The sequence below is a fragment of the Mobula birostris genome, chromosome 1 (genome assembly GCF_030028105.1).
Source record: "Mobula birostris isolate sMobBir1 chromosome 1, sMobBir1.hap1, whole genome shotgun sequence".
Classification (NCBI taxonomy): Eukaryota; Metazoa; Chordata; class Chondrichthyes; order Myliobatiformes; family Myliobatidae; genus Mobula; species Mobula birostris.
In genome coordinates this window covers 160,056,118-160,081,905 of record NC_092370.1, presented here as the reverse complement: position 1 = coordinate 160,081,905, position 25,788 = coordinate 160,056,118, and the positions used below count along the sequence as shown (strand labels likewise).

At 46.3% G+C, this 25,788-nt stretch overlaps 1 protein-coding gene across 2 annotated transcripts in view; it reads right to left on the bottom strand.

Moving 5' to 3' along the window:
* plekhh1 (pleckstrin homology domain containing, family H (with MyTH4 domain) member 1) overlaps positions 1-25,788 on the bottom strand; it is a 283,094-nt gene that overhangs the window by 10,845 nt on the left and 246,461 nt on the right. The window contains exons 18-27 of one of the 2 annotated variants that reach the window (XM_072265032.1): positions 25,217-25,329; positions 23,050-23,226; positions 22,591-22,688; positions 21,085-21,262; positions 19,831-19,986; positions 17,754-17,851; positions 15,759-15,888; positions 14,457-14,599; positions 12,443-12,572; positions 1,055-1,141 (exon numbers count right to left, since the gene is read on the bottom strand). In XM_072265032.1, the coding sequence (XP_072121133.1) occupies positions 1,055-1,141; positions 12,443-12,572; positions 14,457-14,599; positions 15,759-15,888; positions 17,754-17,851; positions 19,831-19,986; positions 21,085-21,262; positions 22,591-22,688; positions 23,050-23,226; positions 25,217-25,329 (1,310 nt within the window). Of the gene's footprint in view, positions 1-1,054; positions 1,142-12,442; positions 12,573-14,456; positions 14,600-15,758; positions 15,901-17,753; positions 17,852-19,830; positions 19,987-21,084; positions 21,263-22,590; positions 22,689-23,049; positions 23,227-25,216; positions 25,330-25,788 lie in introns of both variants that reach the window. The other variant, XM_072265024.1, reaches the window with a different exon arrangement.

Here is a 25,788-nt window from a genome sequence, read left to right as displayed (position 1 = left end):
CAGCACCAATCTGAATTTCCCAATATTGAAATCCCCCATGACTTATCATAAAATTGTCCTTATTACATGCCTTTTCTATTTCCAATTGAAATGCATGTACCACATCCTGGTTACTGTTCAGGGGTGGGGGGGGATATATATAATTTCCATCAGAGTTGTTTTAACCTTGCAGTTTCTCAACTCTACCCACATGGAATTTACATTACCTTCTCCTTTCTGTGGATAGTGTGTGAACTCGGGAATGGGCTTTGGATGGAGGGAGGAAGTAATCAGAAGTCAATGTATCATACCCTAATGCAGGTTGCTTTGCTAGAACACTTGCCTGATTTGATTTCAATGAGATGGACCAGACCTAGAGCAGATTTGAACAGGCCCTGTAGCAAATTATAAGCCGTAGACAGTTATTGTCTAGTGCAAGCTGTCTCCACATTAGTAATGAGTATTCTGACAGAGAATCAACCACTGTACCTAGAAGGAACAGTTGTAACTTCCAGCAATTGTTAGAGGAAATATCTGTCTAGGTCCCAGTTGGACCTCTTCGTCAAGGCTACAGAACACCAATGCAGAAAGTAGAGGAAATTTGGGATGCAAAGTTTGAATACCTGTGGGAGATCTGAGCAGATCTATTGTGGATACACACAAAAAAAAAATTGCTGGAGGAACTCAGCAAGTCAGGCAGCATGTATGGAGACAGGTAAACAGTTGATGTTTTGGACTAAGACCCTTCATCAGGGCTGTTCAGGGCAAGCTGCCCCTGCATTAGTAATGGGAGTTCTGACAGAATCAATCCCTACTCCTGGAAGTAGCAGTCAGGCCTATAGTATTTTTTTTAAAACAGTAATTATCTTTCTGGATTATATTTGGATCTCTTCACCACAGCTGCAAAGTACCAAAGGGGAAAGAAAAGGAAGACTGGAGTCCTGACGAAGGGGCTCAGCCTGAAATGTCGACTCTCCACAGATGCTGCCTGACCTGCCCGCTGAGCTCCCCCAGCAGTCTGTGCGTTGTTCAGGGTTTCCCGCATTTGCAGAAACTCCCTACGGTGGACACATACCATTGTACTGCTTTCCAGTATGTTCATTCCATCTTCGTTAACAGCCAACCAAACAGGCTTCTCTTCAAGTGGTGAAGGTGCAATCGGCTGGAAGGAAAAAATCACGAGAGTGATTGTCAAGAGTCTTATATTCACAAATGGTCAAACAGCCTTGATCGACAAGAGTGGAGAGTTATGGGGAGCAACCGTGAGAAGCACAATTTCCTTCTGTTGTTAGGATAGTACTACAAAATGTTTGATACAATTGTATCAGTAAGCTCGTTATACCACAGGAAATCAGTTTTTGCTGGCACTTCTGAGCAAAAAGTGGCAGGGATTCATTTCAATTATTTCTTCTCTGTTCGTATCCGTTACCTCTGGAAAAGTGAGGCAATGGGAAACAACAGACAATAAAGTCAATAAGATTAGAATCAACATTACTCTGATAAAAGTATTGCCACTATTTTGGCAGAGTTATCACTGCAGCAGTCTGATATGGACGTTGTGGACAACCCTTCTATCACTGGCCAGGTCTCACAACTGGATGAGCTGTTGTTTCTGGCTATGATACTAAAGGGAGGGTGTCACAGTCTTGATGATGGTACAGAGACGCACTGTAACTATACCAACAGTGGCAGACCACTTATACAGAGAAGGTAGAGAGCCTGAAATTGTTCGCTTGGAGGCAACTGGCAAAAGAAACCAGCTGCATTTATTTGGGGTTTTTGGCCTCACAGCCAAAGCAGCCAGAGTTCGACCCTGAAAACTGATGGTAGAGTGGACTCGATGACTAAGGCTCTAGATCAACAGAGAAAATCAGCAAGAGAAGGGCAGATGGAACTTAACTCAGATTAGTGTGAAGTGATAGACTTTGGGAAGTTAAATCAGGCCAAAACATTCACAGTGAATGACGAGGCCTGAGGGAATGTTATCGAACAGCAAATTTTTGGGGTGCAAATACAGAATTCCCTGAAAATGGCCTCACAGGTAAACAGGATGGTGATATGCTGCTTGCATTGGCTTGGGAGGTGAGCACAGCAGTCTGGACATTCTGTGACAGTGGTTTGGCCATACATGGAATAGTGTGTGTAGTCCTGGTTCTCTTGCTTTTGGAAGGCTGTGATTAAATTGGAGAGGGGAAAAAAGATTGCCTGGATTGGGGGGCTTGAGTTATAAAGAGAGGTTGAATAGGCTTAGTCTGGTTTTTCCCCCCGAGTGTAGGAGGCTTGTAGAGGTTTATGAAATAAAATGAATTGAATTGAATTGACTTCATTTCTTACATACTTCACATACGAGGAGTAAAAATCTTTGTTACTTCCCCATCTAAATGTGCAATGTGCAGTCATAGTAATTTATAATAAATAGAACAGTCAATGTAATATAGAGTACACTCAGGTCAGCATGAGTTCATCAGTCTGATGGCCTGGTGGAAGAAGCTGTCCCGGAACCTGTTGGTCCTGGCTTTTTAATGCTGCGGTACCACTTCCCGGATGGTAGCAGCTGGAACAGTTTGTGGTTGGGATGGCGTGGCTCCCCAGTGATCCTTCGGGCCCTTTTTACACACCTGTCCTTGCAAATGTCCTGAATCATGGGAAGTTCACAAGTACAGATGCGCTGGGCTGTCTGCACCACTCTCTGCAGAGTCCTGTGATTAAGGGAGGTACAGCTCCCATACCAGGCAGTGATGCAGCCAGTCAGGATGCTGTCAATTGTGTCCCTGTAGAAAGTTCATAGGACTTGGGGACCCATACCAAACTTCCTCAACCATCTGATGTGAAAGAGGCACTATTGTGCCTTTTTCACCGCATAGCTGGTGTGTACAGACCACATGAGGTCCTTGGTGATGTGGATGCTGAGGAACTTGAAGCTGGTCACCCTCTCAACCCCAGATCCATTGAGGATAATAGGGGTTAGCCCATCTCCATTCCTCCTGTAGTCCACAACCAGCTCCTTTGTTTTTGTGACATTGAGGGAGAGGTTGTTTTCTTGACACCACTATGTCAGAGAGATGACTTCTTCCCTGTAGGCCACCTCATTATTGTTTGAGATAAGGCCAATCAAATTTAACTAGCAGATTGGAGCTGTGGGTGGCAATACAGTCATGAGTATACAGGGAGTAAAGGAGGGGACTCAGTACACAGCCGAGGGGCTCCTGTATTGAGAGTCAGAGGGTTGGACATGAGGGAGTCCACTTTTATAACCTGCTGGTGATCTGACAGGAAGTCCAGGATCCAGCTGCACAAGGCAGGGTTAAGGCCAAGGTCTCTGAGCTTCTTGTTGAGCCTGGATGGAACGATGGTGTTGAATGCTGAACTGTAGTCCAAGAACAGTATTCTCATATAAGCATAATGCCTGTTGTATTAAAAACAAGGTTAGTGAACTTGTGGCACAGATCAGTACCAAGGCATATCATTTGGTGGCCATTACAGAAACCCTGGTTGCAAGATGGAGATGACTGGGAATTAAATATCTAAGGGTATCAGGTAATACGGAAAGATAGGCAGGAAGGCAGAGGAGGTGGGGTAGCGCTCTTGATGAGGGATGAGATCAGGGCGATTGTGAGAGATGATATAAGATCTACAGAACAGAATGTTGAGTCCATCTGGGTAGAGATGAAGAATAGTAAAGGAAAAAAATCGCTGGTGGATGTTGTCTATAGGCCACCTAATAAAAATATTGCAGTGGCAGCGGCGATTAACCAAGAAATAACTGAGGCTTGTAAGAACGGAATGGCAGTTGTCATGGGGGATTTTAACTTCCACATAGATTGGGTGGATCAGGTTGGTCAAGAAAGTCTTGAGGAGGACTTCATAGAATGCATCCGTGATGGCTTTCTTGAGTAGTATGTTAGTGAACCTACAAGGCAAAATGCTATCTTAGATCTAGTCCTGTGCAATGAGACAGGTAAGATTAACGATCTTGTAGTCAGGGATCCTCTTGGAAAAAGTGATCATAGTATGATTGAATTTCACATTCATGGAGGATGAAATAGTTAGATCTAAAACTAGTGTCTTATGCTTGAACAAGGAAGACTACAAAGGGATGAGGGAGGAGTTGGCTAATGTGGATTGGGAGCACAGGCTATTTGGTAGAACAGTTGAGGAACAGTGGATTACTTTCAAAGAGATTTTTCACAGTGCTCAACAGTGCAGACCAATTGAATAACTACTTTGGTTCTGTCTTCACTAAGGAGGACATAAATAATCTTCCGGAAATAGTAGGGGACAGAGGTTCCAGTGAGATGGAGGAACTGAGGGAAATACATGTTAGTAGGGAAGTGGTGTTAGGTAAATTGAAGGGATTAAAGGCAGATAAATCCCCAGGGCCAGATGGTCTGCATCCCAGAGTGCTTAAGGAAGTAGCCCAAGAAATAGTGGATGCATTAGTGATAATTTTTCAAAACTCTTTAGATTCTGGACTAGTTCCTGAGGATTGGAGGGTGGCTAATGTAACCCCACTTTTTAAAAAAGGAGGGAGAGAGAAACCAGGAAATTATAGACATTAGCCTAACAACGGTGGTGGGGGAACTGCTAGAGTCAGTTATCAAAGATGTGATAACAGCACATTTGGAAAGCGGTGAAATCATCGGACAAAGTCAGCATGGATTTGTGATAGGAAAATCATGTCTGACGAATCTCATAGAATTTTTTGAGGATGTAACTAGTAGAGTGGATAGGGGAGAACCAGTGGATGTGGTATATTTGGATTTTCAAAAGGCTTTTGACAAGGTCCCACACAGGAGATTAGTGTGCAAACTTAAAGCACACGGTATTGGGGGTAAGGTATTGATGTGGATAGAGAATTGGTTGGCAGACAGGAAGCAAAGAGTGGGAATAAACGGGACCTTTTCAGAATGGCAGGCAGTGACTAGTGGGGTACCGCAAGGCTCAGTGCTGGGACCCCAGTTGTTTACAATATAGATTAATGACTTGGATGAGGGAATTAAATGCAGCATCTCCAAGTTTGCGGATGACACGAAGCTGGGCGGCAGTGTTAGCTGTGAGGAGGATGCTAAGAGGATGCAGGGTGACTTGGATAGGTTAGGTGAGTGGGCAAATTCATGGCAGATGCAATTTAATGTGGATAAATGTGAAGTTATCCACTTTGGTGGCAAAAACAGGAAAACAGATTATTATCTGAATGGTGGCCGATTAGGAAAAGGGGAGGTGCAACGAGACCTGGGTGTCATTATACACCAGTCATTGAAAGTGGGCATGCAGGTACAGCAGGCGGTGAAAAAGGCGAATGGTATGCTGGCATTTATAGCAAGAGGATTCGAGTACAAGAGCAGGGAGGTACTACTGCAGTTGTACAAGGCCTTGGTGAGACCACACCTGGAGTATTGTGTGCAGTTTTGGTCCCCTAATCTGAGGAAAGACATCCTTGCCATAGAGGGAGTACAAAGAAGGTTCACCAGATTGATTCCTGGGATGGCAGGACTTTCATATGAAGAAAGACTGGATGAACTGGGCTTATACTCGTTGGAATTTAGAAGATTGAGGGGGGATCTGATTGAAACGTATAAAATCCTAAAGGGATTGGACAGGCTAGATGCAGGAAGATTGTTCCCGATGTTGGGGGGGTCCAGAACGAGGGGTCACGGTTTGAGGTTAAAGGGGAAGCCTTTTAGGACCGAGATTAGGAAAAACTTCCTAAGAGTGGTGAATCTGTGGAATTCTCTGCCACAGGAAACAGTTGAGGCCAGTTCATTGGCTATATTTAAGAGGGAGTTAGATATGGCCCTTGTGGCTAAAGGGATCAGGGGGTATGGAGGGAAGGCTGGTGCAGGGTTCTGAGTTGGATGATCAGCCATGATCATACTGAATGGCGGTGCAGGCTTGAAGGGCCAAATGGCCTACTCCTGCACCTATTTTCTATGTTTCTAAAAGTATATTCCAGTCAAAAGTAAGGACAGTAAGTGTGGGGAGAGCCAGCCTTGGATAACTAAGGAAATAAAAGATAGTATCAAATTAAAAGCTCATGTGTACAAAGTCGCTAAGAGTAGTGGGAGACTGGAGGATTGGGAAAACTTTAAAAAGCAACAAAGAAAAACTAAACAAGAAATAAGGAAAGGGAAGATAGAGTATGAAAGTAAATTAGCATGAAATATAAAAACAGATAGCAAAAGTTTTTATAAATATATAAAGTGGAAGAGGGTGGCTAAAGTCAACGTAGGTCCCTTGGAAGACGAGAAGGAGAAATCGATATTGGGTGATAAGGAAATGGCTGAGGCATTGAACCACTATTCTGTGTCGGTCTTCACGGTGGAAGACACGTCTAATATGCCAAAGAAGGATGTTATGGACAAAATGGGAGGTGAGGACCTCAGTAAAATCTCTGTCACTAAAGAGATAGTGATGAGCAAGCTAGAGGGTGTGAAGGTAGATAAGTCCCCTGGTCCTGATGGAATGCATCCCAGGGTGCTGAAGGAATTGGTGGAGGTTATAATAGATGAGTTGGTAATCATTTACCAAAACTCTCTAGACTCTGGGGCAGGTCCCGGCGGATTGGACAACAGCAAGTGTCACGCCACTTTTTAAAAAAGGGTGTAGACAAAAGACTATAGGCCAGTTAGCTTAACGTCTGTAGCCGGGAAAATGCTTGAAGCTGTCACTAAAGAAGAAATAGCGGAACATTTAGAAAGGATGATTCCATTAGACAGATGCAGTTTAGATTCAGAAAGAGCAGGTCCTGTTTGACAAACTTACTGGAGTTCTTTGAGGACACAATGAGTGCAGTGGATAGAGGGGAACAGGTGGATGTCGTATACTTGGATTTCCAGAAGGCATTAAATAAGGTGTTGCACAAGAGACTTAAAAATAAGATAGGATGCATGGAGTCAGAGGAAGTGTATTGGCACGGATAGTAGATTGGTTAACCGACAGAAGGCAGAGAGTTGGTATAAATGGGTGTTTCTCTGGTTGGCAGTTGGTGGTGAGTGGGGTGCCACAGGGGTCGGTGCTGGGCCCGCAGCTGTTTACCATTTACATTGATGATCTGGAAGAGGGGACTGAGTGTAGTGTAGCAAAATTTGCTGATGACACTAAACTGAGTGGAAAAGCAAATTGTACAGAGGATGTGGAGAGTCTGCAGAGGAATATGGATAGCTTTAGTGAGTGGGCCAAGGTCTGGCAGATGGAATACAACGTTGGTAAATGCGAGATCATCCACTTTGTAAGGAATAATAGAAGAGCAGATTATTATTTAAATGCTGAAAGATTGCAGCATGCTGTTGTGCAGAGGGACTTGGGAGTGTTTGTTCATGAATCACAGAAAGTCGGCTTGCAGGTACAACAGGTTATTAAGAAGGCAAACGGAATGTTGGCCTTCATTGCTAGAGGGATTGAATTCAAGAGCAGGGAGGTCATGCTGCAACTATACAGGGTACTGGTGAGGCTGTACCTGGAGTACTGTGTGCAGTTCTGGTCTCCATACTTGAGGAAAGATATACTGGCTTTGGAGGCGGTGCAGAGGAGGTTCACCAGGTTGATTCCAGAGATGAAGGGGTTAACCTATGAGGAGAGATTGAGTCACCTGAGACTGTACTCTCTGGAGTTCAGAAGAATGAGAGGGGATCCTATAGAAACCTACAAAATTTTTAAAGGGATAGATAAGGTAGAAGTAGGAAAGTCGTTTCTATTGGTAGGTGAGACTAGAACTAGGGGACATTGCCTCAAGATTCAGGGGAGAAGATTTAGGATGGAGATGAGGAGAAACTGTTTTTCCCAGAGAGTGGTGAATCTGTGGAATTCTCTCGCCCAGGGAAGCAGCTGAGGCTTCTTCACTAAATACATTGAAGATACAGTTAGATTGATTTTTATGTAGTAGGGGAATTAAGGGTTATGGGGAAAAGGCAGGTAGATGAAGCTGAGTTTACAGACAGATCAGCCATGATCTTATTGAATGGCGGGGCAGGCTCGATGGGCCGGATGGCCTACTCCTGCTCCTATTTCTTATGTTCTTGTGGAAGCATCCTTCTTATGCAGATTGTAAGGACGGTACGTAATCACAGCCCCTTTTCCGGGAAAGGGGAGTGTAAAACTGGAGGGCATTGGTTTAAGATTTACAGGGACAGGTTTACTTGAGAGAGAAACTGGGGAATTATAGACCTGTTAGCCTAACGTTGGTGGTGGGGAAACTGCTAGAGTCAGTTATCAAAGATGTGATAACAGCACACGTGGAAAGCGGTGAAATCATCGGACAAAGTCAGCATGGATTTGTGAAAGGAAAATCATGTCTGACGAATCTCATAGAATTTTTTGAGGATGTAACTAGTAGAGTGGATAGGGGAGAACCAATGGATATGGTATATTTGGATTTTCAAAAGGCTTTTGACAAGGTCCCACACAGGAGATTAGTGTGCAAACTTAAAGCACATGGTATTGGGGGTAAGGTATTGATGTGGATAGAGAATTGGTTGGCAGACAGGAAGCAAAGAGTGGGAATAAACGGGACCTTTTCAGAATGGCAGGCAGTGACTAGTGGGGTACCGCAAGGCTCAGTGCTGGGACCCCAGTTGTTTACAATATATATTAATGACTTGGATGAGGGAATTAAATGCAGCATCTCCAAGTTTGCGGATGACACGAAGCTGGGTGGCAGTGTTAGCTGTGAGGAGGATGCTAAGAGGATGCAGAGTGACTTGGATAGGTTAGGTGAGTGGGCAAATTCATGGCAGATGCAATTTAATGTGGATAAATGTGAAGTTATCCACTTTGGTGGCAAAAATAGGAAAACAGATTATTATCTGAATGGTGGCCGATTAGGAAAAGGGGAGGTGCAACGAGACCTGGGTGTCATTATACACCAGTCATTGAAAGTGGGCATGCAGGTACGGCAGGCGGTGAAAAAGGCGAATGGTATGCTGGCATTTATAGCGAGAGGATTCGAGTACAGGAGCAGGGAGGTACTACTGCAGTTGTACAAGGCCTTGGTGAGACCACACCTGGAGTATTGTGTGCAGTTTTGGTCCCCTAATCTGAGGAAAGACATCCTTGCCATAGAGGGAGTACAAAGAAGGTTCACCAGATTGATTCCTGGGATGGCAGGACTTTCATATGAAGAAAGACTGGATGAACTGGGCTTGTACTCGTTGGAATTTAGAAGATTGAGGGGGGATCTGATTGAAACGTATAAAATCCTAAAGGGATTGGACAGGCTAGATGCAGAAAGATTGTTCCCGATGTTGGGGAAGTCCAGAACGAGGGGTCACAGTTTGAGGATAAAGGGGAAGCCTTTTAGGACCGAGATTAGGAAAAACTTCTTCACACAGAGAGTGGTGAATCTGTGGAATTCTCTGCCACAGGAAACAGTTGAGGCCAGTTCATTGGCTATATTTAAGAGGGAGTTAGATATGGCCCTTGTGGCTACGGGGATCAGGGGGTATGGAGGGAAGGCTGGGGCAGGGTTCTGAGTTGGATGATCAGCCATGATCATAATAAGTGGCGGTGCAGGCTCGAAGGGCCGAATGGCCTACTCCTGCACATATTTTCTATGTTTCTATGTTTCTATGGTAGGTATATATCCACCTCTGCCAGAGGAGGTGGTACAGGTGGGTACAAAGGATATTTGGACTGGTACATAGAAAGGAAAGGTTTCGAGGGATCTGAGGCAAACACACGCATTTGGGATTGACATAGATAGATACAGTAGGTGTCATGGTTGCCGTGGAGAAGTCGGGCCAAAAACCCCGTTTCTGTCCGTGACACTCGGCCACTGAAATGCACTGCCTCCATTTTATATTTCGTCTCTTACCGCGAGTCTGTGCCGATTTCCAGAGTAGTCGCACTCCCCCACTTACTCTCTGGCATTCTCATGAACGTGCCCTGATTCTCCTGCCACTCTCCCACACCAGGAGCAATCCACAGCAGCCTAACCTGCCGACCTACAAGGCTCTGCGATGTGGGGGGCACCGGAGCACCTGGGGAAAGCCACACGCTCACAGGCAGAACATGCAACTCCACACAGATGGTCAGGAGGGCCAGAATTGAAACTGGTCAGCTGAAGCTCTAAAGTACTGACAGAAATGGTTTGGTAAAAAGTACTCAGTCTTGCTTCCTGCACTCTCACCCCAAGGCCTAATAAGGGACTCTTCTAAAGCAGAGTGCTTGGAGCAATGGCATGACTTAATACCAAAACCGTACCACTGTCATGAGAACACAAGTCATTTCATTGTATACATTCAGGAGATCAGAGCATCTTGTGACTAGAAGCTGAACGAGGGCCAGGGTCACTGCAGGGCACTGTGTTTGCTTATTTGGCAATTACAACACACTCAGCTTCGACAAGTGAGCACACACAGCATCAGCAAGTCTGGGAGGGGTGGGAGGGGGGGAATATCAGAAAATAATTAACAGGCTTGTGCTTAAGCTAGTTTCAGGGCTAGGAGTCAAAGGGAAACCAGCAACGACAAGGCAAAATTCACCTTCAGAATTACACTTGCAAGCTGGTTACATTGACCTGAGCCAACTTCCTATTCATAAAGAGCAGGAAACTCCTTTAAATGTATCAAGAAACATCCCAGGAACTTTAGCACAGAAAGTATACACTCAAAGTGGGGATAGGAGCAGGAGGAAGCCACCTGGCCACTCAAGCCTGCTTCACCATTCAATAAGATCTCGGCCGGGGGTTCCCAACGTTTTTGTGCCGTAGACGCTAACCATTACTCGAGGGGTCCCTGTCTCCTCATCTTGGCTGGTCTGATTGTGACCTCCATATCCTGCCCAACCCCAATCACTTTTCACCTGCTTGCTTCTCAGGACTCTGTCTCTGCCGTAAAAACAACCAAAGAATGTTGTGAAAGAGTGTTGAGGCTGTCTGAGAGAAACAAAAATTTCAACACATTAAACAGGATACCTTTGTTACTATACAGTGACCGTACTTCTAGATTCTTCCACATCCTCTCCAATTTGAAGACTTCTCATTTAATATCTTTAGTTAATGTCTCTCTCTTTCTCCTTGGAACTCCAGTGGACACAAGCAATGCCTTGCCTGACCAACTTTTCCTCTTAAGGGAACACACTTATTCCAGATATCAGTCTAATCATGTCAGAGGGGAACTCAAATGTTGAGGTAGATGACTACACGGTTGGGTTTACTGGTTACTGTAAAATGCCCCTGGTGTATGTAGGTGGCAGGAGAACTGGGAGAGAACAGGATTGGTAGAAAATATGTCAAGTACCACCACAGACTTGATGGGCTGAAAGGTCTCCTTCGACATTGTAAAGAAGTACAAAAAAGCTTAGCCTAAGGAGTTGTGTTTTGTGATGAAGACAAGAGTTGTAAAATGGAAATTGTGCAGCTTAAGAGCAAAGCACTGAGGGGCAGTGCGGCAGGATGCGCTGAAGTTAAAACTGGTGAAGCACGCAAGGTAGGAACTGGACCACGGACCGCTGAAAGTTGTACAGACATTTCCTGTGTTACTCAAGATGCCTATTCCCAAGAACTGAACACAAGCTGTCTTATCCCTGAATCGGAAACAGTTTCTCAGTAACAGAAAACTAGTGGGCGACAGAAATAACAACAGACGTTCACCCGTTTGTAGTCAGCCGCCACAGACACAAATCATAGGAGAGCCAAGGTGGCAGCAGAGGCAACAAAATTCTACCAGGACATTTCTTTTTAATCAAGCCACAGTTTAAAGACTTGGATGTTTGCCTGCACTGGCATTTTCATCATAAGTTAGTTGATTTTGAACTTTGAAGGCTCTACGACAAATATGATCAAGAGACGACAGACAGGTTTGTTTTCACAGAGACATTGTTTGCTTACACATATCAACAGTTCAATGGGTGAACCTGTGTAAAGTAGAACTTCCGCAACTGAGAGAGCCCTTGTAATGGTGTTGGATGTTACTGGGATGGGATGAAGGGTTTGAAAAAACCAAGACATTGCTGGTCAGGGAACCTTTATATGCTTAGCTGGAATGTGGGGCCATAAAGACGGCAGAATTTTATATATAGGTGAGCTCCCTGTAATGGCAGTGAAGAAAAAAAAAATCAGTGTTAAGGAATTTGTAAAGTGCTACTCCAAAAATTCTGGGATACAGAATAAAAATTCACTCTTACAAAATGTATATGATATACCAACAAACCCTTCTTATTTTTTCTTAGCCTGCATTTCTTGATGCATGCACAGATGACACTGCTTTGCATGAGAGAAAGTATTTATTCAGACTGTTTTCTAAGAAAGCAACCCTCCTCAGAAATGTAAGGGTCATCTCTACACAGGCCTACAGAGATTGTTAAGTCTGAGGAAGGCCGGGAGGAAATAAACACATCAATAACTCTGTCAGTACAGGACGGGTGAGCTGAGTGTTTAACGTTGCTATAAAGAGGACTGGTTATAAACAGTCAGAACCTCAACCCACTTTGTCCCAAGGCTCCTGCTGTAGCACCTATAATACCTTACCCGAGCAGTGAAGAGTTTTGCTCCAAAGAGCGGCCACTTCCGGCCTACAGTCAGGTAGATGCGCACGCAGTCAGCTCCACTGCAGCCCCCCAGTAATATCCACTTGGTAGCCAGCCTGTCGCAGAGTCGCCTTGAGGAAACGAGATATTGTAGAGGAAATCAGTGAAGCTGGGGACGGATACAAACACACACACATCTCTCCATCAGTCCCATGAGGGATAGTCTCTCAAGGCTGATAATCCTGACTGGTATCTTGCAAGATGTCTTGGCCTCCACTCACTGGTAGAGTAGAACTGAGCTCCTGGCTTAGGAGTTCTGGAACCACTGGTCCAGAAACCCAAGCTCAAACCTCACCAAGTTAATTGGAGACTTTAAGTACAAGTAATAAAATAAAAAATAATCTGACTACAAAGTTGATAAATATTCATGTCTTACTTCTGGGTGACAATCTTGACCACAAATGCTGTCTGTGTGGAGTTTGCATGATTCCCCTGTTTCTGTGTAAGTTCTCTGCCCCACCACCAACTACCATCCCTCACTGCCCGAGGGCTCTGCTATCCTCTCATACCCTAAGACATGGAGGCTGATACGTTGACTGGTTATTGCAAATTGTGCCTAGTCTGTAGGTGAGTGATGGGAATGTGGCAAGAATAAAATGGGATTAGCGTAAGCAGGTGCTCAGTGATTAGCACAGGCATGGTGGGCTGAAGAACCATATAACTCTATTACCCCCCTCCCTGCCCCACCCCATGGGTAAACTGTCATTCTCCCTTTGGGAATAATGCACAATGACGGGCTGTCATGGTGAGGGTTGCCCAATCTGATTTTCTCCAACTCTTGGGTCATCAAGAACATTAGCAGCTTCTCCAGGGTGCCCAATCTTCAGCTGGTTGATGACTGATCAACACCTCAATGTTTTTCCTCTTTCACTCCACGTGCCTCAGCTGCCTCCAAAAACATCTCTCCATCGCAGTTTTAAAAGCTCCAAATGCTCCCTCTATTCGAGAACATTTAGCACCCCTGAACTGACCAGATTCTTGTTCCCACTCCTCCCCTCCACCACAGGAAACATATTAAAATACGTAACAATACCAATGAGGTTGTTATAGCCCGGGGTCGTTGGTGGGGAGCGGGAGTGGTCGTGGGGACAAGCTCCCACTACCGATTAAATACTTCAATGGCATGCGTTTCAAATAGCCTCTGACAACCGAGTCCAGCTCCTGGTCTTCACGTGAGGCTTAGCTACTAAGCCCAGTGGAACCATTTTTACTGAAGGGAGAAGGGGCAAAGGTGGGTTACTAGCACCAGTCACTTCAGGCAGATGGGGCATATCAGCATGGTTGACACTCATCTAGAAGGAAAACTCATCTCAAACCACCACTCATGGGGAAGGCTTTGGGAGTAAACGCCAAGGGAAAAATCTGGAGCTGGGGTCCCTAAGGCAGTCCTATGTGGAGTTCAACGCTGACTGGCAACCCACGACATCGCTGGTGCCAAGCTCTATCGGTCTCCAGCTGGAGGAAACTCGAAATGAGCAACACTACAGACCGTAAAATTGAAACAATGGGCCGTTGGCTTCCCCTCTAGCTGTTGCAGGAGTGATTAGTGAGGGAGAGGGCCTGTTGTGATGTCGAGGTGTTGGAATGAACCACTTTTTTGATATATAGCTCCTGGTCTTTGGGGGCTTGCTAATGGTTGCATGGTGGGTCGTGGTGGGGGGGTGGCTGATGCTCTTTACTGCAACAAGTGGGGGGAGGGTTTATGCTTTGCTGCTGCTTGCCCATGGGAGGGGTGATGGGGTGTTGGTTGTGGTTCTAACATTCTTTCTGTCATTCATTCTTTGGGGATTTTTTCCTCTCTGTTTTGTGGATGTCTGTGAAGAGTAAGTATTTCAGGTTGTATACTGTATACATTCTCTGACATTAAGTTGAGCCATTGAAATTAAAGTCAGCGAGCCATTTGTGTAGATAATGAGTGATCCATAAAAGGAAGAGGAAGAAGAGGGGAGACTTACTTGAGCTGCTCTGGGGTACAGGCTTGTCTGTAGTGCTTGGGGTAGAACTTCTCCAGAACCTGCTGCAGAAACTGTTGATTCTTGGACTGGGAGCTGCCTCCGGGACTGGAAGGGGCAGGGCGAGCAAGATCTCCATACTCCACCTGCAGGAACCAAACGCCACAGCACCCTGAGTGCTCACCACCTCGCGGATGCCCCCCCCCCCCCCCCCAGCACCAAACCAATAGAAAGCACTGCAGGAACACTCCTTCAACAGCACTTCCCAAAGACCAGACCTTGCAGAACGAAGTGACAGCGGGTACTTGGGAACTGTTGTACCTACACATTCCTCTAAGTGTCAAATCAGGAATGCGGCCCCGAACCCTGTTCCTAACCGGTAGAGAATATGCCTGCAGCCTAGGCTGCTGGAAATCCATCCTCCTGGTCTTCCAAATCAACACATTGGGAACAGTTCATTTTGGCCCAATTAAGCAGCTGCCCCGTTTAGCTGAAGTTTCATGGAAATAGTTAAAAAGGTATAAAAAAGACAAACTGAGTAACAAATTATGCTTCTAAATGAAATACAGAATATATTAGAACACTACCAATACTACTACATACTATAAAACTGTATTAGTTCCTAATAGTTGTCGATGGAGGGGTTCATCCGCATTGTGTTCTTTTGAGTGTAAATGAACAAAATTAGCGCAGACCCCTAGTGTAGATAATGGACTGCCTCCATACAATGTCCTTCAAATTTTTATTTTCATTGTAACATTCAAGATGACTGTCTATACCTTCAAATTCTTTGTAGTTCCTAACTTGTTGAAGTAGTGAAGTAGTTTCATTTTCACTCCCGGCTGTTTCTGGTATCTCCAACTCTGAATGCTTGAAACCACAGTGAACAAAATGGCTCTGAATTGCCTTACTGCTTATTTCCAGCTAACTACCAGTCACAAAGATCACTGCTTTTTGAACACAAAGACGCACAACCGGCGCTATTTAAAAACCGTTCGCTCTGAATGTGGTGTAGTGTCTAAAGGCCGCGTAAGTGCATGCAACTGATGCTAGTTAGAAACTGCTCGGCAACAGTCTCCTCTCCCAATTAATTGGCATAGTACCCCAAATAAAGGACTGTTCTTTGTTCTTTGAGCTGTCCCAAAAAGCAGCTTGCCTGATAAACCAATGGGCCAATTATCCAGAATCTGCTGCATTAATATATATTGCAATGAACTGAACACAATTTAACGTGTCCAATTGTGCTCCTTTAAACACAGACCTGAGAGCTGCTGTCTCCCAGTTTCATTGGTAACCCTCACTAACCTGTGCCATTAACGCAGCCACCTCCAACGCCAGGTCCTTACTGATAGGGAACCGGCTGTTCACCACCTCTTCATTAAGCTGGTAGGCCAGCAGCAACCTCTCTCGTTCCGTTTCGCCCTTTGCCTGAGCTCTGAAATACAATCTGTGCAGAGTGACGGGGTCAGTGTGCTCGGTACAACACATGGGCTGTGCAGATGGGCAACTCGAGGAGCACTGGGAGCAAAGCCAGCTCTGCTACTTATTTTTAGAAAGCAAAAGCATCCACACATGTGGATGTTTCTATCAAAATCAGCACATACACGCATCCTTCACTGCTCCCAAGGTGATGGTGCAGCCTGTGTGGGGAAGGCTCAGCCCGAGAGCTGTCAGCTCAACGTTTCTGTTCCTGCAACTACTTCCAAGCTGCCTTGGCTTATCGTGGGGCAGGGAAGGTACCAGTATTCTCAAGTAGAGAGTACTTATTGCAGGATCGGGAAGGTACCGGTATTCTCAAGTAGCAGATATTTGTGTCCTGGTGGTGGTGGTTAGTGAGTTGTTGGAGTACACCCTGTGGATGCTTCACACTGAAGCCACGTCACCTTGGTGGTGGTGAAAGGGGCACAGGTAAGCAGGCTGCTCTGTGCTGGATGTGTCGAGTTTTACAGAGCTGCTGGAGCTCTGCTCTTCCGGGCAGGTGGATTGTCAGTGGTGGGAAGCCTCAGACACCACAGGACATCAGGTTTCTGATTTGTTCTTGGATTTTTCTTAAAATTCAGGTGGCACGTCATCACCAAAGATTCTCAGCACCCAGGACATGCCCTTGTCTTGTTACTACCACCAGGGAGGAGTACAGGAGCCCGATTCAGGAACAGTCTCTTCCCCTCCGCAATCAAATTGTTGAATTGCCCGTGAACACAACCTCATTATTCCTTTATTTTACATTATTTATATATTTCTGTCATGAACAGAGCAAGCACAAAAAGAGAAATAATGTCATGAAAAGGCAATGTAACTTCATTGGACATGTGATAAGGAAAGAGGAGTTAGAATGCACGGTAATTATGGGAAAGATTGAAGGGAAGAAAGCAAGAGGAAGACAAAGACAAATGATGATGGAGACAGCAGCCAGGGAACTGGAAGTGAATACCAATGAATTGATCCACTTGACCCGAAACAGGAGTGTGTGGGCCATGGCAGTCAAAGCTCAAACTGGGCACGGCACCTGATGATGATGATGATGATGATGATGATGATATATTTCTGTAATTTATAGTAATCTTATGTCCGTAGGATTCTGCTATGGAAAAACAACAAACTCCACAACCTTGGTCTTTAATCCTGCTTTTAATTTCAAGCTCCCTCATAGACCATGATAAAAGTGGGGGTACACTGATGCACTGGCAGTGGTTTGCACCTGAAATTAAAGGGGTCTGGTGTCACTGGGTATCAACAACAGATTTTGTTCTCAGTAAGACATCAAAAAAAAAAGTTTTTTTCAATATAACAATTTGGGGGTTTCATGGTCAGCCTTAGTCTGAATGGCTTTTTATTTAAAACTCTAGATTAAAAATTACTTAAATTAAAGCTGCCCTGTTACCGTGGAAAAATGAAATCTATGTCTCAAAATCAAAGACCTATGCCTGATTACTAGACTGGCTGGTCAATAAGGTGTTTGGGCAGCATCTGCTGGGTGTTAATGGTGAGGTGTGTGTCATTTAGAGAAATAGCAAAGACCCAGTGGCATGAGCTGGGGTGTCTCGCACACTGTGATCAGTGACAGGGAACGCGCAGGCTGGTGAACACAGCGACCTTCCTCCAGCACCGACAGGGGTTTGTGCCTATGTCTCTGTACGGCCACCAGGGGGCGGGCTGAGCACACGAAAATGGGAATCACTCCGGGTTGTATGGTGGGGTCCCAGTGGGACTGGCAACATCTACACGACTGATTTTCATTCACACAGCGTGGGGAAAAGCATATTCTTGTTGAGGCAAGAGTTTCCAGTATTGTGGTCTTACCGGCTCTTGTACATCAGTCTCACTATCCTGTTGCTCTCGTATTTCCCAGGGTGAAGTTCCTTCAGGGCCTGTTCCCACTTCGAAATGACATCACAAATCTTCAAAAAAAAGGACAAGTGCTGGTAGCAGTGACACTGGACATTACAGGATGGACTGTCATTACAGGACAGGACAGGCACTGGAAATTACAGGATGGACTGTCATTACAGAACAGGACAGGCACTGGAAATTAGAGAATGTGCAGTCATTACAGGACAGGGCAGGCACTGGACATTACAGGATGGACTGTCATTACAGGACAGGACAGGCACTGGAAATTACAGGATGGACTGTCATTACAGAACAGGACAGGCACAGGACATTACAGGATGGACTGTCATTACAGAACAGGACAAGCACAGGACATTACAGGATGGACTGTCATTACAGGACAGGACAGGCACTGGAAATTAGAGAATGTGCAGTCATTACAGGACAGGGCAGGCACTGGACATTACAGGATGAACTGTCATTACAGGAAAGGACAGGCACTGGAAATTAGAGAATGTGCAGTCATTACAGGACAGGGCAGGCACTGGACATTACAGGATGGACTGTCATTACGGAACAGGACAAGCACAGGACATTACAGGATGGACTGTCATTACAGGACAGGACAGGCACTGGAAATTAGAGAATGTGCAGTCATTACAGGACAGGGCAGGCACTGGACATTACAGGATGGACTGTCATTACAGGAAAGGACAGGCACTGGAAATTAGAGAATGTGCAGTCATTACAGGACAGGGCAGGCACTGGACATTACAGGATGGACTGTCATTACAGGAAAGGACAGGGACTGGAAATTACAGGATGGACTATCATTACAGGACAGGACAGGAAATTACAGGATGGACTGTCATTACAGTTCAGGACAGGAAATTACAGGATGGACTGTCATTACAGGACAGGACAGGCACTGGACAATGTCCATGTATTACAGTACTTCGACCTTCAGAGTAAAAGACAGCTCAGCCAAGAACCGCAAATTAATACATCAAATTTTATTCTAGCAGTGAGTGGCACACCAGAGAGTTATATTGATAGGTATATCAGGCTGTTGCATTGTGGGGTAGAGGCGCGCCAGAGTGTCACAGTGAGGGGTAGAAAGTATATCAGAGTGCTACTGTGAGCATGGTCAAATTTATCAAATTGAAGTCATTGTAGTGAGTTTGTGGTACATTTCTGAGGTTTCTGGAAGGTACGCGGGATATACCTGCTGGTGGATTTTGAGCCACATCATTGCTGTGTTTGTGTATAGAGTGTGCGTCTGCGTATGGGTATGGAGTGAGTGCGTCTGCGTATGGGTATGGAGTGAGTGCGTCTGTGTTTGTGTATAGAGTGTGCGTCTGCGTATGGGTATGGAGTGAGTGCGTCTGCGTATGGGTATGGAGTGAGTGCGTCTGTGTTTGTGTATAGAGTGTGCGTCTGCGTATGGGTATGGAGTGAGTGCGTCTGCGTATGGGTATGGAGTGAGTGCGTCTGTGTTTGTGTATAGAGTGTGCGTCTGCGTATGGGTATGGAGTGAGTGTGTCTGTGTTTGGGTATGGAGTGTGTGTGTCTGCGTATGGGTATGGAGTGAGTGTGTCTGTGTTTGGGTATGGAGTGTGTGCGTCTGCGTATGGGTATGGAGTGAGTGTGTCTGTGTTTGGGTATGGAGTGAGTGCGTCTGCGTATGGGTATGGAGTGAGTGTGTCTGTGTTTGGGTATGGAGTGTGTGTGTCTGCGTATGGGTATGGAGTGAGTGTGTCTGTGTTTGGGTATGGAGTGTGTGCGTCTGCGTATGGGTATGGAGTGAGTGTGTCTGTGTTTGGGTATGGAGTGTGTGTGTGTGTTTGGGTATCAAAGTTGCTGGTGAACGCAGCAGGCCAGGCAGCATCTCTAGGAAGAGGTGCAGTCGACGTTTCGGGCCGGAACCCTTCGTCAGGACTGTTCGTCGACTGATCGTTTCCACGGATGCTGCCTGACCTGCTGAGTTCCTCCAGCGCGTTGTGAGTGTTGCTTTGACCCCAGCATCTGCAGAGTATTTTGTGTTTACCTTCACTGTGCCTTGTAGACAGTGCTCCAGATCCTTTCCAGAGGGGTCATCTGTGAAGAGCGCAAATCCCGACTGCGATGCTTTCCGCATTCCTATCTCCTGGTTCAACGTGTTCAGGAATTCCTCCACAGTGGTGGAACCGTCAAACCCCACGACCTGGATGGAAGACAGCGGGTGAGGAGGGGAGGCTATGGTTTGAACTCCCCCACCATGCGTACAGGCACACACCACCTCAACACTGGGAGCACATCTGGGGAGTACGTCACCCCAACATCGAGACCCCACAAAGCAGCTGACAGCTCGGGATGAACCAGCCGCTGAGGCACTCTCAAGGCGAACAGTGCGTCCACTTTCTCATCGGCAATCTTGTCCTAACTTCCAAAAGAAAACTCAAGCCTCTCAAATGGAACCAGGTTACCCATTGAAGTCCTCAGACCTAATTCTAACCTTGACTGAACTGCCCAACATCAAAGGTCTGCAGTACACTGTAATTTACTCCTTCAGAGACAGTCAGAATCTGACTGAAGTAGAGTCTCAGCCATTTTCCTCCTTTCCTTTAACCCGCTCATTTTCTCTGTGCAAGGGCTTTGTGACTGAATGGCACAGACACGGGCTGCCTTGTCTATTGAAAATGATACCAGTCCCAAAGTAATGACATGAGGCTGTAGGGGCAAGTGAAACTTCAATCCTCCCACTCCCCAAGGTACGAGCAACGTCTCTGACAATGAGCTGGCTGCTTTGCTACGGGAGGCGGCACAGAGGCACTGTAGTACAGGTGCTGCCTCTCACCTTCAGAGACCCGGTCCCATCCTGTCAGCCTGGAGTCTGCACATTGTCAATAGCCCCTGGTTTACAGGCCAGTCGTAGAAACTTGGTGGTGGTGGGGTGGGGGGTTGATGGGACTGTGGAGTGGACCAAGTGGGATTAGTGTAGGACTAATGGGTGGTTGATGGTCAGTACAGACTCAATGGGCTGAAGGGCCTATTTCTATGCTTTATATGACTCTTCAGTGCAATGCATTTGTTATTACAGGATTCACTCTCTAATTCTGTTATTTTATTTGTTAATAGCTCATTAAGTGTATCACATTATCAGCAGTATTTATGCTAAGTACTGCTTGTTACACTTCAGCAAAAACGTTCTGATATCTTTGCAAACGTTGACTTATTAAGGGGGTTCAGGAATGAAGCAGGGGAGCTGCTGACGAGTGACTGTCACACCTCATTGGAGCTGCATGCACCCACCACTACTAACCTGGTAAGTTCCATTCATGAAGTGGACAGGGATACTGAATGGCAGAGAGTGGTGATAAGGGTTTCGAAGGAGGATCGATATTGTCTCCATCCGCGATGGCTTGGCCTCACGGTCCCCATTCTGCAGTGTACGTTCCAATGACCTCTGGCAGTAGATGGAGTATTTGCCAATCTCTGTCCTGAGGAGGAAAGGGAGAGAGACCAGTGCCAAGAGATTACTGCGTGGAGCTCTGTCCAGATGTCTCCTCCAATAACTGCAGTTACCAAATGATCCCAAGGTATTCCTTCAACAGCACGGTATCTCCTCCTTGAAAGAGGTAGATCAGAATGGGATGAAGGTGGTGGCTAACACCCAATACCTCTCTTGGAATAGGGCTCAGATCCTCCCCAGATCAAGGGGTGACTGTCCCATCTCTTTGTCACCAACCTTTTGCATCCCAGTGAGGGTTTAAGAGCTTCAATGCAATCCCCAACCAAAATGGGTTCAAAATACCAGCCTCGATTTGAGCACAGTTCAGATTACCCCTCCCAACAAACTGGAGGTTGTATTTTTTGGAGGCCCAGAAAAGGGCAGAGTAGTGACTGGCTTTGGATAGGGCAGCACCCCTTCTGTGTCCAACTGAATGCACGTGGATCAGGGCAGAACGGTCTTAATTATTCACTTCTGACATGTGGACGTTACTAGCAAGACCAGACTTGGTTACTTAACTCCCGGAGACTTGGGAAGGTCATGATAAACCTTTGTCTTGCAAGGCTTTAAGGAATATACGCAGCCCAGAAACAGGCCATTGCTCCCGCACCACTTGATAAAACTGAGCAGCAGTTGGTTAGGCTTCTTCATTAGGGCAATTAAAGACAACCGTGATGCTGAGGTGTGGATAGTCATAGGGTGCCTGGATTACCACCCCAGTAGCAGAACTGCTGCAGGACTGAGTTGTGTGTAATGCACTGGTGCTTTCAATGAAGGAACACTAGTGATAGACCCGAGTTGGTGTCCTTGTTGAATGTGTGGAACGCTGAGGTGAATTCCAAACTAAGCCTGGAAGCCAGTGGTCTTGGTCAAGTTGCTGAGAAATGCAAGGTACACTTCGAAAGAAAATAGGAAGAGCAGGCCATTCAGCCCCTCGAGCCTGTCCTATGCTGACCTCAACTCTTCTTCTGCATCAGTTCCCCAAATCCCTCAATTCCTTCATCTTTCAAATAATTTTCTATCTCCACCTTAAATGTATCTACTGAGCTGCAACCTTGGGGCTGAGAATTCCAGAGCTTCACTATCGGAGAGGCAGCAATACCCCATTCTGTAGGGACGGCAGGACACAGGCATTGGAAAAGACCTTGCACATCCTTTCCTCCCTCACCGCCAGACAGTGGCAGACAACCTGTGGGAGAACAACACTTCAAAGGTATACCACGATGTTAGAAACAGCCAACTCCACAGCACTGGGAAGTGGCCCTTGCATTTGTATCCCATCCTGCAGCTTTGCTCCCATGTTCGGAGGTCTCCTACCTGGGGTCCGCGTTGCGCTGGAGGTGAAGCTTGAGATACCACAGGAAGTGATGCTGGGGTAGGAAAAGAGCGACACACAGCGCCAGGAGCTGCCAGCACTGGACAGGGAGCAAGAAGCCATAATCATAGAGAGTCCATTGAATACTGGGCAAAAGCTACAACCTATACTGAGGCTCAGCTCAATGACATAAATTCAACAAAAAATAGCTAATAGATATCAGGGATCTCTGAGTGATGAGTGAATTCAATAATAGTGAAGATTCCCAGAATGTATGAAGTATTTTCCCACCATGTTATCTTCAATCTCATCTCACAAATGTTGACTACTGTACTGAAACGCCCAGTGAAACTCCATCCTTCAGTAGGGAAACTTTAACGCCAGATGCGGCAGCATAAAGCCAGCTCAGGTAGCAATCTGTGAGGTGTAGGTGAGCCTCGGCTTGCCGCGAGCGTGGTTACCTGTATGAGGGAGAAGTTGTGTGACTGCCTGTTGCTGGTCTGCTTGATGAAGTGACAGAAGATTTCGTTCTGTAGCTCGGTGTGCGTCAGGCAAACCTGCAGTGCGCTCTGAGCCAGCGACACGTGGTAGTCAATTGAAGGCGCTTCCACCAGCACGTTGATGAACAACTGGCATGACTGGGGAAAGAGTACAAGTGAGGTGAGGGACATCGAGCACCACAACTGACCGGGAACAGAGACGTGGGAGAACACGTCTGATCAAAGAACAACAACTCAACCACACTGGCATAAGCAACCGCGGCCGGGCGAGGCTGACGAACCCGAGCTGGGTGCGTGAGTCACGCAGTTGACAACATTTGGATTGAGTGCCAACTGTGTATCAGACACAGACAGCCATGCCAGGCGTACGCAGGGTTTATGAAACAGAGGCAACTCACGTTCATAACCATCACCCCTGCTTATCTTGGACACTTTGATGGTATGAAAAGCTTCCATCTGCCCCTGTCAACTCAGTAGAAAAGCTCAGTTAGGTATGTGATCGTGGGTTGTGAGATGGGGTAGGTTGCTAGCGTGGCAGGGCTAGAGGCGTGGAATGTCACTCAAAAGCGCCACATCTTTTTTGGCTGCCCCAGAGCTTCAGGACAGTGCAGGGTCAAATTTGAGAAATATACAAGCTGGCAGCTGGGAAGTTGTTCAATTAACTTGCATTACAGATACAATAGCCAAAGAGCACGAACCTCCAGAATCATGGGAAGTTTCTGTCCCAGTTATCAGACTCCTGAATGGAGTCTCGTACACCAAGAGATGAACTTTTGATCTATCTTGCTGCGGCTTCTGCACTTTGTCTGTCTGGACTGAACTTTCGTTGTAACTGTTCTATTTTATTCTGCTTTTTATAAGGATTTTTTATGATCTTGATAAGATTGTGTTTGGTATAATCTGTTGGGATGGCATGCAAAACAGAAGTTTTTCTACTGTATCTCGATACATTCAGCAGGAGGAGGAGGGAGGAGAAGATGGCAGTGTGACGCAGCGCGCGCGGCCGTTCTGAATGATATCGTATGTGTAACTAGGGGCCGTGCACAATCCGGATTTGATAGGGGACAGCCGTGAAGCGCAGAGGAACATCTGGAGCAACTTCTGAAATGCCTGCTTTGCTTCCGCTGCTACTGTGTGATCGAGAGTCTCTGGAGACGAAGTCCCCAAATCCTCAGCTTTGCGTATTGCCTGTTGTGGGGGCCGGGGTCGAAGTGCTCGGCAGAGATGGTGCTCGGTGTCAAATAGGTGGTCGGAGGCTCGGAGTTTTTCAGAGAGGCTCGGAGTTTTTCAGACAGACTCGGAGTCGAACTGTGGTCGGATGCTTCCGGGATGCTGCATCGGCAAGTTGGCGGCGCTGGAGGTTTACCGTCTGCGTGAGATAATGGGACTTTCGAGAGACTTTGAGACTTTTACTGTGCCATGGTCTGTTTTTATTAAATTATGGTATTGCTTTGCACTGTTGTAACTACATGTTATAATTATGTGGTTTTTGTTAGTTTTTAAGTTGGTTTGTCATGTGTTTTTCGTGATATCATTCTAGAAAAACATTGTATCATTTCTTAATGCATGCATTACTAAATGACAATAAAAGGGGACTGTGTGTCCTCATAATCATAATAATAGAACAAACCAGGTCTCTCTCTGCATCTCTTCCCTCCAACCTATCAGAAAGATCCCAGAGAAAGGGAGGAGAGTGGAGAATCACAGACAAGAGCTACACACAGAAGGTACTGGAGGAACTCAGCAGACCAGGCTGCCTCTATGGGAAAAGGTACAGTCGACGTTTCGGGCCGAGAGTGGAGAATCGAAGGGTTCACTGACTGGATGAAGTGATAGACGGGGCTCGGGACTGCCCAGGAGGCCAAGCTGGGTAGGCAGCTGTTCGACGGGAGGAGGTTAAGGACACAGGAGGGATATAGCCACAAAGACATTTGAAACTGGAGGTGATGGGGTTCTGAGGCCAACACAACTCAACAAGGAAAAGCTTGGAAGGGCATGTGAGGCAGTCACACTACACATACTGTTCAACAAAAAAAAAAAGAGTATTTTGAGTGAGAAAGCTTTAGTGCTTTGCATCCTGTTAATGCCCCACGCCAATAAGAGCTAACAGAGAGTACCGAGCTTTTACCTTGAAGAGTTTCAGTGCTTCTGTCTGCAGAGCGTTGGAGGGGAGGGTGGTAAGGGCATTGAGGATGCTGTCTTTACTGCAGCACAGGACTGGGTGCTTCCAGATGGGCGAGTCTGCAGGAAACAAAGCGAGAGGCAGCTGTCACGTGGTCCCTGCATTCTGAAAGCACGCGGCTGCTCAGGGTCTACAGCATTCCGGGAGAGTCCAGGTTCATCGTGGGGGGCTGGGGTTCTCTTTGCTTCACCAAGCTGCTGTCCAAAGGGTACTGTGTGGTTATCACCCAATATTGGCACCAAGGCTCTTCCCACCCACCCCACCCCTACTCTGGACAGTGCCCAGACCTGGAAGGTTTGCCACCGTCTGGGGCCCCTCCTGCACTAACTGCTCAAGTATAATTCCTGCTAAGACCAACAGGTCAACCTGTTGGATAGGGCTGGCCCCCCTGACTGCCAATTGTTGCGATGGAGACGGATGCTGGAGGAATAGAAGAGCCAGAGTGAATTCCAGATGATGTGAAACGATCCACTCCACTTCCGCTGAAAAGCACAATATTGGAGAAACAGGCCGTTCGG